The sequence below is a fragment of the Stegastes partitus genome, unplaced genomic scaffold, assembly GCF_000690725.1.
Source record: "Stegastes partitus isolate 25-593 unplaced genomic scaffold, Stegastes_partitus-1.0.2 Scaffold224, whole genome shotgun sequence".
Classification (NCBI taxonomy): domain Eukaryota; kingdom Metazoa; phylum Chordata; class Actinopteri; family Pomacentridae; genus Stegastes; species Stegastes partitus.
Window position 1 is genome coordinate 639,047 of NW_007577955.1, and position 13,826 is coordinate 652,872.

A 13,826-nucleotide genomic window follows, 5' to 3' on the forward strand; every position below is an offset into this window, starting at 1 on the left:
TGGCTGCCGTGTTGTGTCACACTGTCAATCACAGATGCAAAGAGACTCTTTTTCCTGAAGCAGTCCATTTAGAGCAGCAATAAGGTGAGGAGTTATAAAGTCAGGATAAAATAAACCATCTTTGCAGCATCTTGAGCTAAAATGTTAAGACATTATAACATGTGAGACTTTCATTCATTTGATGAAAAGGAGCACAATGGGAGACCTTCAAAATTGCCATGCTGAAAATGACAATTTGCTCATATAAGCCCTAAAGAGCTGTTGTTATTTGTCAAAAAGCTAATAGAGACATTGAAATCACTGCACAATCTAACAAGCAAATGCCTACATAGAAGCACCATCATCTCTCTACATCAGGGGTTAGCTCGCATTCATTACAAGAATAAAAAAACACAGGCATCACAGTTTTAAAACAGTTCATTGATTATTTATTTGCATGATAGTATTAACCTCTCCTTGTCAAACTCAGCTCCTCCAAGATTTTGCAGTTTTTCTGATTATTGCAAGCAAACACATTTGATTCCAAAGTAGCTTCTTCATATATCTATATATATAAAAAAAAGAACTTTTGCAGAATCCACTGTTATTTTGTGAGAAAAGTGCTACTTTTTGGGAGAGTGAAGATCAAATGGACAAAGTCGCAAAGGTCTGCTTATTAACAAATGTTATGCAGGCAATCACAGCAGTAAATTGTGGCTCACATCGCTTGCAATGAGGTTCAAGTCCTTTTTTTCTTCTTTTTGGTCTTCACAATATGCGGAGGGACCTGCTGATTTAAAGACTCCAAAATCGTGGGGAGACTGTGAAACATAAACACACAGCTATCAAAGATTAATATCCTTTTTTTTTTTTTTTTTTAAAGAAAATACTGTAATAGCCACAGTCACTAACAATAAAGCCAAAGATAGCTAGCTAGAAAGGTAAATACTGTTGGTAGTTACACGCTATGTGACAAAGCTATGAGGAAGACAGCAAGTTTCCTTGATCAAGGTAGCTACTATTCAGTCACGCTTTTTGGGAAAGGCAACGGATGTCATTGCTTGAAATAACAATCGTAAAAAAGTAAGCACTAATATAAAACAAGGAATGATATGAAAAGCAGTTAAAAAACAGACAATCCTCATCTAAACCTACTGTAGAGACTAGTGAGAAAGGCCACGAGGTTCACAGAGAGAGAACATGAGAAAACTCCTACAGTAAAAAGCTTAAACAAGGCAGTCCAGCAAACAAATGTGCATTTAAATATAAAGGCAAATTTTACACTTATTACAGTATAGTTAACAGTTTTCTCATTCACACAGTCATTCCTTCAGGCATGATGTTGTTTTTTTTAGGTCCACGTGTAGCTGTCGGCCTCTTTTTCTTCACGGACTTGTTCATTTTGTTCACGAACGCAGCTTAAAGACATATCAACAGCTTATTTCCATTCAGCATTTCTGTTAAATGTCGCTACACAAAACCCCGATGACGTTTGCACCTGTCGTGTGTAACTGTACACGGATCGGGAGCAGCTGGTTGTACCGTCTGAATAAAACAATAATCTTGAAAATGGCTGACGAATAAATAATCAGAGTCAACATGTAAGTCCTCTGGTAAAAAGCTTAAAAAGACCGAGTGTAAAACTCTAGATGTAAAATTGGTTGTTGGAAAAGCGTTCTGCAGCAGTGTCTGCTGCTGATGTGCTCTGTATATAAAAAGAGGGTGAAACCATATGGTTGTTTGTTTTTGTTTTTTTCTGCCCTACTTAAAATATGAAATGCTCTCTGAACCTTGAGGGGGGTTTCATTTGGACTCTGGTCTGGCGTCTTTGCAGCCAGTAACCCTGTACTCTCACTGTACCCTGTAAGTTATAGAATAGGTGCACTTTCAAAATAAAAGTGCCACCATGTATACACGATGCTGCCTATTCTTACTAAATAATTATAACATTGAAAGTACTCACTTTTTACATACATGACATTAAAGATCAACAGTAGTGTTTTGTTACTAAATACTTCTTGGAAAGAAAAAAAAAATCTTTTAAAATGATACATAATTCTTTCTATGACGTTAACGAAATCCATGTGTTTTGAATTCAGTGCTGGCTGGAGCTTCAATTAGGTGAAGAGCGATAATTGCAATCATATTTAAGAAAAAGCCACGAGTGCTAAACCAGATGGGAACCAAGAGACGTTCTCACCGAATAAAAAAATAGTGTCTTCATCAGGTTTTCCTTCTGTTTTAATCGTTTAGTTGAACCCAGTTTGAAAAAGGAGATTTAACAAATGACTTTAATAACAGAAGTCTGTGAAAAGAGCAGCTCTGTTTGTAGATAACTTCAAAAATGTGTGAATCCTGTGCAGGTACTGTAGACTTAACTTGTTCCTTGTTTGCTCATTACATCTTACAAGTGATTTCTGCATTTAACATACATTCAAAACCTTCATTTATGCATTTTTTTAAAAGACTTCTTCTGACTGCAAGTACTGATTTTGGGGACAACAAAATATAGCTGGCCATTTGTAGTATGTTTGCAGACATGACAGCTTTGCAAGGAAGCGACAATATTCCTGTGCAAATGTGACCGAACAAGCCAACAGCAGACTCTGCAGCCACAGTCTCGGCTCAAAATGAACAGTACCTCTTACATTCGCCTGCTCTGGAGCCAGTTTCACGTCTGATCTGGGTGCAGAACAGGAGTTTGGGGTGAATGCCCGGGGCTTAAACATCGGTGGATTTATTGAAACGCGGACATCAATCTTTCAGGTTGTTAATGTGAGCACAGATCTTGAGAGCAGGACCCAGCTTGATGTTCATGGTGGACATGAGATGCTCCTCCTTCAGCAGCAGCAGAGCCTGGCCATCGATTTCCTGCGACAGGAACTGGGAGGCGAGTTCCTCACAGCCTGAGAGGAAGAAGAATACAAGTCGTGTGTTGGAAAAATACAACTCTCAACAATTCTCTCAGCTTTCATGGGAGAAATCTTGGGTTCTTTCTGGGTAACAAGCCTGTGCATCACTATACCGCAAAGATGTGGGAATGCTTATCAGCCCATTCGTAAGCACTTGAATAAAATACCAGAAAAGACACTACTGAGTTGTATTGTTTGGTGAAAACTGAAAACGGGGGTAGGTAATGATTGGAACGATACGGGAAACAAAGATGTGGGAAAGAAAACAAGACAGAAACTGGACCTGTCCTCTATGACATCCAGTAAAATCACGATAATTAATGAAACTCACTTTATTAAGCATGCCTCATTTAAAATTTTGCCACAAAAATCTGTTTCTTGATGCAACCAGGTAATCATTAGTTTTCAACTGAACTGCAGGCAGTGTATACACAGAGCTGAAAGAAGGCAGGTATGAAAACAATGGAAACATGTTGGATGTGTTGATGAGTTGTTTTTTTTATTTTTAGAAAATACATTTAAAAAGAAAATTAAACTATCAATCTTTCTTTTTTTTATGATTTTAGTCATTGCACCTGTGTCATACTGTATAGAAGACATTTTTGAGTTCTTTCTTCTTCTAGTTGTGGTTGTGCTGTTTCCACAGAGGTGCAGGAAAACTAACCCACAGTGAAAATGTGACAGGAGCAGAAAATGACCAGAACCTGCTTAGATTTGACTAACTTTCCTGACAGGCTCTATCGTAAATCTGTATGACTGCAGTGTCCTATGTATTTATGTGAAGCAACAATGAAGTTGTTATCGTCAGAAAAAGCGCCTCCCCTCCACTTTAAAGTCCTGCTAGTCTTTAACCACCTGAAACAGCATTAAAAGAAGGTCAGAAGTCAGCTGTACCAACCTTGTAGCGAGGAAATAAACTGCGACACGTCCTCCACACTCCACTGGGCCGGACTGGTCGGCAGGCAGCTGGGCGCCGAGCTCTCCGTTGGGAGTGGAGGAGGCTGCTGGTGGCAGGAAGCTGAGGATGCAGGCGAGAGGGACATGGGGTCGTCTTCATCCTCCTCCCCGCTGGACTCCTCGTCTGAATGGCTGGACTCTGAACGGCACTGCGGGTGACGGGAGGGAAAGCAGAGGAGACGATGAGCAAGGCAGGAAACTGTGGTTGCACTGGTATCTTAGTTTGACTGTTTACTAGAGTGAAGCGGTGCAATGCTAAAACCCTGTCTGAGCATAAAGAGATGAAAGCCTCACAAGGCTAAATTCTGATGGTATATAAAAAAGGAGAACGTCAAAGATAAGAAGCTCTAAAACAATGAAGCAGCCGTCACGAGAGAAGATACAGTCGTCCTCAAATTTATTCATACCCTTCCATTAAAGAAAAGGCAAAATTCACAACAGTCACTCAAACAACTAGAAACTGAAAAAAGTACTAATAAATAGATTTTGCTAAATTATAATTTAGTGGAATAAGACATTACTTTTGAATTGTGATTGAAATGAATCTTTTTTTTTTTTTTTTTTTTTTTTTTTAAATTGTCCCGGACAAATTAAGAGCACTGTGCTGATGAGCAGTGGGCCAAAATCAAAATACCTGTCAACAGGTGCAGAAGTCTGACTGAGAGTTTTTTTTAAAAATATTTCTGTTGAACCACAATTCAAAAGCAATGTCATGGTTTTCATTAAATTCTTATTTATTAATACTTTTGTCAATTTCAACTTATTCCAGTGACAGCTGCTTTTTTTCCTTCTTTAATAGGAGGGTATGAATACATTTGAGAACAACTGTAAGTGGCTGATCCTGGTTTCGTGGGTTGTTGTAAAGTCAGTGAGGCCTCACAACAGCCACTAGAGGGCACAAAAGCTCATCTTCAGTGTTTGAAAGATGAAGTATACAACTCAAAAATGCATTGTTTGGTTTTTACATGCTTTTTCTGTGTGTGTTGTTCTGTTTTTAATCACAGGTTTACTCCACACTACGCATATGAAGTCTGCCCACATACTTTTGTGTACTTTTGGTCCAAGGCTGAGTGATATTTTAGATAAGTGCACTCCCAGCCTTGTGGTAACACTTTGTGTCTTGTTTCACTATGACAATTCCTGTGTCTAAAATGCCAAGTCCGTAAAGAAACGCTTTTACGAGTTTGCTTCAACCAACAGTTAAGCCCTTGTGAAATTGGTTGTAGCAGCATATTAACCCTCTGAACACCAAGCAGGCTGACTCTTTTCTGCTCCTGTCACATTTTTCGTCACCGTGGGCTCATTTTTCATTGCAACATAAAGTCCTGCACCTCTTTGGAAACAGAACAACCATGACAAGAAGAAACAAAACCTCAAACATGTCTTCTGTGCTGCGTGACACAGTTTGAATGCCATAAATAATCAAAAAAGAAAAAGGAAATGTGAAATTTCTGCATTATTTATTTTTCAAAAATGGCAATATCCTGCAATCACCACATCTAATGTTTTTCCAAGTGCTCATAGGTGTTACTAACACTGGAAAAAAAAACAGTGGCTTTTCATACTACTGACATTTAACTTTTTAAACTGTTTCCATGCTTGTCTCCTCAAGGCCCTGTATAAACGCTGCCTGCAGTTCAGCTACAAAACGCTCTCAATTTTTGTCACGTAGCCATTGGTCACAGCTGAGTCAGCAATGGCTCCACTGTTGTGCAAATTAGCACAGAATTTTCTGATTTTTAAAGAATCCATTTACTGCCAACAGTATATTTTTGGTAGTTTTTTAAAATGTGACGTGTAGAAGAGTGATTTTGATGAAATATTGTGATTGTAAGCTTAGATCTGTTGAATTTTTATGTCAAGTCACACATGAGTACTTCAAGCACCATCAGAAAGATGAAGATTCTTTCTGTTTTTACAGTTTTTGTAAATGGTGTCTTTTTGGAAATCTTTTAATCTCAAATTGGCTGGCAGATTTTGGCATTCAGATGGTTAGATCACATCATTTTGGAATGAGACTTTTAATACTGACAAATGAGAATAAAGTTTAGGTGTCCACATCATTTTAAAGCAAAACATGCTGAAAGCTAAATTTCTCTCAGCGGGATGATACAGAACTGAATTAATCTGCAAATAAATGGACTGATAATGCTAAGCGTTATCAAGTCTTCTTTGCTAATTGTGGTGCACAGTATAAGTAGAATTCTAAATCTATCTTGCACCATTTTAATCCTCACCAGCCTCCAATAAGAGCAGATTTAACTCTGCTGGGTGTCTTTTGCTACATCATGGCGAACTAAAGCCACAGCCTGATCAATGAGCCGGATGCTAATAATTAAACAATTCCCTGTCTTTTTTCTTAAACCCCATCCCTTGTAGCACCTGCTGACTCTCGTCTCACCTTGACTGGTATGGGTCTCCCAGCTATCTTGGCGCTGGCTATCTCAGAGCTGGTCCTGCGGGGAACCCTCCTCCTGGCTATGCCTCCCTCCTCGTCCGAGTTGGAGAGGTGACCCTGGTTCTGGTCCTGATCCGGAGCGTGATCTTGGGCTTGGCGTTGGCTGTGACCCTGCCGCACGCAGAAGTGCTGCCTGAAGCTGACGTTGTACCTGGGGAACCAATACATACTGTATCGTAGACAAAGAGTGACATATACGGTACTGAAAGCAAGACGAAGCAACACACAGTTTTTGTCTCTTTGCGCCATACGTGGTATATAAGCTATACGCCTGTAGTGGGCAAAGGGACAAATGCAAAGCAGAAGCAGAAAAATGTAAAATCATATGACAACGCAGTGTAACAAACAATGCGGGCGATGCATTGTTTACATAGTGGGAATGTAATAAATGCTTTTTATCACGGAGCAAATTCAAAAGACAACACGTCAACGAAACCTCCTGAGCTGTTTGACAGACGTACTGTGAGTTCACATGAAGAGGAAAGTGGATGAAATGGGATTTTTACTGTCCTCACATGTACCAACAAATGATGAGAACAGGAAACACACATGCTGTGAAATATACAGCTTTAACCACCTGAGAATTCACACTCAAACTGTCGCACACAACAGCATTTTAGGACGCTGAGATCAGGTTTTCGGGAGAATTTGGGGGGTATAATACACAAATATTACACATAAAATCAGTTTAAATTAGATTTTGATGTTCAAGTTTAAAATGTGACAACTAAAAAATTAAAATAAAAGAGGAATAATACCACAACTACAGCATTTTTTGAGTTTTTCAATGACTTCGGTATTGTGAAAACCCCAGTCACAGCACAGCATCTGCACTGCAAATGAGAAGAGACAGTACGGTGATTCGTTCTCAGATAGCCGCCACTGTACATCATATATTTCATGCATTGGAAAGTACCTCTTGGCACAAGACATGGAGCAGAACCTTTTGGTGCCTCTGAACTGGCTGGCAGGAGCAAAGTTTTTACAGTACTCACACTTCAGCACTGAGGGGAAAGTTCAGAAAGAGAGAGCAGACGGTAAATACAGCAGTTCTAGAATATGCACTACAGGAAATGTGTTGCATTGACGGGTGCAGTGCTGCCAGAGCTGCACCAATGAGACACTCTGCTTTCTTCTCCAAGGGAGGAAAAAGAATTCACAATTGATGTAATCAGGGGGAAATTCAACACCTGTAGGCACTTGGAAAAATGTTGGACATGTTGATTCAAGTCTTTTTTTTTGGAAAACAAATAATCGTAGAAGTGTAACCTTTTTCCTCTCTTTTATGATTTATGGTGTTGCAACTGTGTCATGCTGCACAGAAGACATTTTGGAGTTCTTTCTCCTTCTAGCCATGGTTTCCATAGAGGTGCAGGACTTTATATTGTGGTGAAAAATGAGCTCATAGTGAGTTAAAATGTAACAGGAGCAAAATGGTAATAATAATAATACAATAAAGTAACTTAAAACTTATCTGGTGTTTATTTCTGCATGTATACTACATTTATCACAATTAATGCTCCATCAGCGTGGCTTCATCAGGTGCTGTTGGCATCAGTCTGCCTTTTAAGTTATTAGACTGATAAAATACTGACACAATATGAACATAAACCTTTAGATGGAATATTAAGCTGTGGTTACTTTAATGTTACAGAACCTTAACCACAACTTCACCATGCTTCACAGTTGCACTCTGATACCACAAACTGCATTATGATATTATTACACATGTAAACATCCTAAACTGCAAATTTCATTAAACGTTTTTCAACATCTTGTTTGTCATCATCATCCCACACAGAGCAAACAGGACATGCTCTGTCACAGCGTTGTCATGCCGCCCCTCAGAGCCAGAGGTGGGAAATTTCCAGCTTGAAAGCTGTAATTAAAACCTCTCCTTATTTCCGTTCATAACAGTTCAAACAAACAAGGGCCATTTTGTTACAAGACATAAAACCCTGTACTCCTCCGTCCATGCTATGCTAATTATATTTCGCAAGGTTAATTAGCTGATTATCACTGACATTTAGCTGGAAGCACAGATTTACATCGCTGGCTTTTAACTACACAGCTGTTTAGCAGCAGCATATTGGTATTAAATAATATTTTGTTGCATATTTTGAGGATTTTAAATAGTGCACAAGCTCATACAGAGATAATATCAAGTCAGAAATACCATGAATGACACCTGAGACAATGTTTTACACCCCCTCTGTGGCTACACTGAAGACTAATGGATGTTTACATCACTGTGGTTCCACTATAATCAATGAAAGCGCCCACAACAGGTTTAAGAGCAGCACAAAAGTGGTGCACATGTGTTGTTGATGTCACCACTGCTGAAGTAAAATCAGGCCAGTTTTCTGTTCAGATTTGTTACACTACCTGTTTGTGGCCCTTTTACACAGAACGGACCATAAAGTGTGTATCTTGGTATTTATATGCCAGTACCAGCTGGTGGTTGCTTGGTAACTTTATCCTTTACAGAGTCTGCTGTAGTCAGCAGAACTTAACTTACCAGTACGACGCAAACTTGGTAAAAGTTTTCACAACGCTGTACTGCGCCACAACAATCCCAAATAAAAGCTCACCATCTTGTTTTGCCGCAGCAATACGTTAAACAGTCGCTGCAGGTGTAGCTACGAAAACAATTTGCAGCAAATCTACGCTGAATATGTTCAGTGTAGCCACAGCGTTAGATCTCTGATTTCCAATCCTCAAACACACCAAGAAGGCAGCAGTGCTTTCCCAGCTATTACCTGTTGCCGTGGTAACCGTCTCCGATTGGTTCGTGTCTGGACTGTCGTTGGTCAAATCTTCGCCGGTCGAATCCTTTACCGGACCGCACACCTGTGAGTCAAACACAAAAGGCATGAAAAAGTTCAGTCAACAGCAGACCGATGTTTCTCAATGCATTTCCTTCTAAAACTACAACTCCCGTGTACTTACAGGGAAAGGCTCCGCCCCTTCCTGGATGACGAAGCCCTCGATGAGGTGCGTCAAAACCTGCGGTTTCACCACCGCTTGAGGAGGTGGAGCTCTCTCCCCGTGACCGCAGGCCCCACGGGACACCGACAGCACCGGAGAAGGAGAGGAGGCAGTCGGAGGAGGAACAGCACCGGAGCCTGAAAGCAGTGAGGAAGTAAATATTGTTTTTTATTAGTCGTGTTATCTTTCAGCAGCAGCAATAAGCCTGCTGAGAGTAATACACATAGACATGTTTCTGTGTTGTTACCTGCGTCCACAGGGTTGGCCGGGAGTGCTGAGGTGCGTTCTCTAACGGGTGGGAGCCGTGGAGGAGAGGGACCGTCCTCATCGTTGGCTGAATTGGAGTCTGATTTTCTTTTAAGAGAGCTGGTCATCTGTTTAACCTGAAAAATAAATAAATAAATAAAATAAAAGATTAGATCCAACAAATGAACAGATGAAATGAGAGTAGAGCAGCTGGAGAAAGAGTTAGTTTTCTTTACAGATCTAATCATTCCTCTAGTCAGGAGATGTTTAATTCTCTCAACTCCAAGCAGAGTGTTTTATTTACTCCTGTAACATTTCTACTTACTGTGGAATCATTTTTTTAAGTCAACATAAAGTCTTGCGCATCAAATAGAACAGTACAACCATCAAAAATATCATCTGTGCAGTATGACACCATTGTGATGGCATAAACCATGAAAGAAGAAAAAGGCTGATTATTTATTTAACAAAGACTGAAACAACTTTTCAATACTATAAAAAGGTGAATTAACATACTACAGATATGCTACGACTTGTGTTTTTAGACTTGTTTCCATATCCTCGCTGTGTAAACACAACCTGCAGTTCAGCCGAAATCTCTCCAAACTTGTGTGACATGACTGTCGGTCAAGGCTGAATTTGCAGTTTTTTTATAGAATACATTTTGTGCAAATTATTAAATGAGACATGTAGAATAACATGATTTTAAGCTCAAGTTTAATTCATTTTCTAAAGAGACAATTAGTTCCAAAAAAAAAAATCCATTGTAGTGAAAAATAAGCTCACAGTGAGGGTTAGGGAGGTTACTGCTGTTATTCTTTGTGTGTAAATGTGTACAGCTATTTCTCTCTTTGGGGACACATTTGTGAATCCTTCTGCTGTCTCATGCTGCAGATATATATATATAAATGTGACAGGTGTGAAATTGTAGAGCAAAGTAAATGAGTGCTAACTGCAATGTACCACAAAGGGACCAGCGTTGGTTTTTCAGCGGGGGTAAAAATGCTAATAATACCCAGTTTTATTAAATGTATTAGCAATCTGAATATGTCCCCTTTTCTGTAATGTTAATAGAATACAGTTATATTTTGTTTTTGTATTCATATTACATTGTTCTAGTATTCCATTGGAATGAAGGAATGGCATGTAGAAATTTAATTAAACAGGAAAAAAGAGGATGAGGAAGAAGAAACCTGTGCTCAGAATAATCCCAAAAATCTAATTTCTCATCATCAGTTTTCTCAATTGTGACTAATAAACAGTAATCAGCTGACCTGCGGCGTCTGAGCTCCCAATGAGTCTCCGTTGGTGGTCACACCGACCGATGCTCCTCTCTGCTCTTCAGCCACCAGGGGGAGAGAGAGGGAGGAGCAGGACAGCGAGGGGGGAGGAGACGATACAGCAGGGGATTGGGAGGAGGCGGGGTTTGAAGACAGGGGTCCGTTCTGACTCTGTCCCGAGCTTTGATTGGCCTGCGGATGCACATGAGACACCTGAGCCAACGGGGGAGCCTCCTGGGGCGACTGAAGCGTCTTTAGCCCCACCCCTCTGCCCACGACCCCGCCCTCCCTGGAAGCGATGGACGCCACCATGGTAAGCAGGCTGGACGAGCTGCTGAGGACGGCGGCTCCGTCCTGGCTGCAGCTGCCCCGGGCCAAGGCGAGAGCCTGGGCGTTCCCCAGGGTGCTCTGTCGGGCCCCCACTATCTGCACCGGGATGTGTGGTGGCTGGGGAGGCTGGGTGGAGCTGCTGGCAGGCGGTGGGGCGGGCAGGATGGGAGGAGGGTTCCTAGAAGGCAGCTGGAGAGGCAGACGCAACCCTTGCAAAGTTTTGGGTTGGATGGGGATGGGTCCGTTTCCGTGGCCTGATTTCTCGGCACTGAGTGAGGTTTTCTGCAAAGGTTGCACCACCAGAGTCTGAGCGTTTACCGCTGGTTTGATGGTTGCCGTGCCAACGGGGTAACCGTGGGGCTGAGATCCCGCGTTGGATGTTAGGACCAGAGTGTGTGCTGCTGTGGGAGCTGTGGTCCCTGTGGTCAGGGTTCGGGTTCCGTGAAGCAGTAGCTGGGAGAGGGGGATGGAGGAGGTGGAGGATGAGGAGGAAGATGAGGCACCAGAGGAAGAGGAGGAGTGGGTTTTGAGATTCGCAGGCTGGGGGTAGGTGGGGATCTTGATGTGGGGCGGCTGGGGCTGAGGCTGGCTTGGTTTAGTAGGGGACTGGGCGCTCGATTGGTGGGAGGGCTGGACCAAAGAGTAGGCAGCTGGAAAAAAAAAAAAAACAGAAAAATAAGTTAAGTCTTAAAGTATATTCACATTGAAACCTGCATGAATAAAGCAGTGTTTGGCCACTTAGGGCAGTGACAAGACACTTTAAATACGGGTGATTGAGTAAAACATGAACATTTAGTTTGATAATGAAATGTAGAGCCGACATTTACGGATGCTGATCCTCAAGAGAGCAGCGACAGTAAGCAGAAAAGTTGTGGGCTGTAAAACCAAAACAAATCTGGAGGGAAACTGCAGTGTCATGTTATATGAGATGTGATCAACAAGTTCAAAGTAGATGCCAAACTGATTTAAATTTGGCCACCATCCTCAGCAAAGACTCCTTGTGCAGAGCTACTCTGCTCCCGGTGCTCCTGCAACACTTCTAACACTTCCTGGGAGTCCTGTTTTGTAAACACGTCAAGCACCATCTGTGATGAGCACTGAAGCTTACAAACTGTGGTAAAACAGTGACTCTTTGGTTTTCATTTCATTTGAAGGAAGAAGAAGTGGGAACCTAATCTGATTAGCAGGAGCGAGTGGAAAGCATCCACTCGGTTGTTATGGCCACACAGGTATACTTCATAGTACACTGTGGACACGTGAGCTTGTCGAACGATGTGCTGCATGTGCACATCGCTCAAGTGCAGCTGCAAACCATTGTCGTGTGGCTTAAGCCAATGTTATGAATCAGTTTCAGGGAAAAGCAGTTGTTGTGTTTTGTGTGACCCAACAGACACAGATTCTGTTGTGGTAGCAGGCTACCTTAATTTTCCCCTTACCTGAGTCACTCCTCTCGGGGGCTTCAGTCTTAACACCCACACCTTTGGGACTGGACACACCTCGCATGGCGAGATTCTGCACCTACAGATAGAAACAAGGTGGAAACATTTGTGCGAAAATAGTGATCCGTTGTTATCTTGCTGCGGAAGGAATCAGTGTTGAACAAAGTAACTGGACACAGAGTACATTTTCTGCATCATTGCCACCAACCTGATCATTATCTGATTGGCTGCTGGAGGAGGAAGCTGGAGTCACTTCCTGTTGCTGTTGCTGAGCCTGTGGTTGCTGGGTGACGGTTGCCACAGCAGCAGTTGCCGTGCTGCCGGGCATGAAGATGAGCTGCGAGGAGATGGGGGCTCTCAGGGAGCGGTTGACCTGCAAGATTAAAGGACAGTCGTTTAGCACACAGAAACAGGGCTTGTGTCAGGTGGCGGTAGGGATCAGCTGTTTGATAAAACTCACCCTCAGGTACATTTGTCCTTGCCCACCTGCCGTCCCACTCAGCAGCACTGATTGGCTGATTGTGGATGTCGCTGAGGCTCCCATAGGACGGCTGCTGGTCGTAGATCCCGATCCAGACGTTACACTGGCCTGAGGAATGACAGTGTGGCACTTTAATGCATATAATTTGAATGTTTTTAATTATTTACTCAAAAAGGTGGCTGAACTGGGAGAAAATATCACAGTGGCACCAGTTTTAGAACATTTTTTGCTGGCTTGTATTGGCTTTAGGAAAAACAACAGTGCATACAGCGGTGGTGCTGGTGGTCTGAGAAGAGCTGCTGCTGGAGGGACTTGACTGACGGCTGGCAGCCAGAGTAGCCTGGGAGGAAGAAGAAAAGGAAGAGAAACAGCGCAGAGGTTTTAGGTTTCCATCAATTCCTACTAAATCAAAAGTGAGGTGTTTACAGAGGCTGTCATGCGGTGGAGGAAAAATGCAGCTCTTTGTTTTAGACACCATTTTTTACATTTCAGGCAACCCACCACAGTTGTCCCGGCATCTGCTATCACCATGGTTTTCCCTTCATTTTCTTGTGGTTTTCATGGGAGTTTATTATGGCATGCTGAATGCTGCTGGAGGCTCCAGCAATTTTATTTTGCTCAGGGACTCCTCTGGTTATCATTTATTTTCTTTGGCTTTGTCAGTTCTTTGCAAAATTCTTGGGAAAATAGTTAAAGCATATGAATAACTTATGAAGGTCTCGACTACAGTTTGACAGAAAGGCATGTGGGAGACTC

At 41.9% G+C, this 13,826-nt stretch overlaps 1 protein-coding gene across 1 annotated transcript; it reads right to left on the reverse strand.

Moving 5' to 3' along the window:
• Positions 1 to 405: 405 nt before the first annotated feature.
• Positions 406 to 13,601, reverse strand: LOC103356847 (polyhomeotic-like protein 1). Its single transcript, XM_008281151.1, has 13 exons — positions 13,572 to 13,601; positions 13,339 to 13,410; positions 13,050 to 13,178; positions 12,798 to 12,962; positions 12,587 to 12,668; positions 10,815 to 11,800; positions 9,542 to 9,677; positions 9,256 to 9,431; positions 9,066 to 9,156; positions 7,223 to 7,310; positions 6,250 to 6,457; positions 3,790 to 3,997; positions 406 to 2,885 (listed from the first exon to the last, which is right to left on the reverse strand). The coding sequence occupies exons 1-13, from the start codon at positions 13,599 to 13,601 to the stop codon at positions 2,734 to 2,736; spliced, it is 2,523 nt and encodes an 840-aa protein (XP_008279373.1). The 3' UTR covers positions 406 to 2,733.
• Between the last annotated feature and the right edge of the window lie 225 nt (positions 13,602 to 13,826).

Excerpts from the sequence above, each read along its gene's own strand:
- LOC103356847 (XM_008281151.1), bottom strand. The coding sequence starts at position 13,601 with ATGGTGATAGCAGATGCCGGGACAACTGTG. Across the intron at positions 6,458-7,222 it reads TCCATGTCTTGTGCCAAGAG|GTACAACGTCAGCTTCAGGC; the intron begins GTACTTTCCAAT and ends TTGGTTCCCCAG. Across the intron at positions 3,998-6,249 it reads GGAGACCCATACCAGTCAAG|TGCCGTTCAGAGTCCAGCCA; the intron begins GTGAGACGAGAG and ends CGTCACCCGCAG.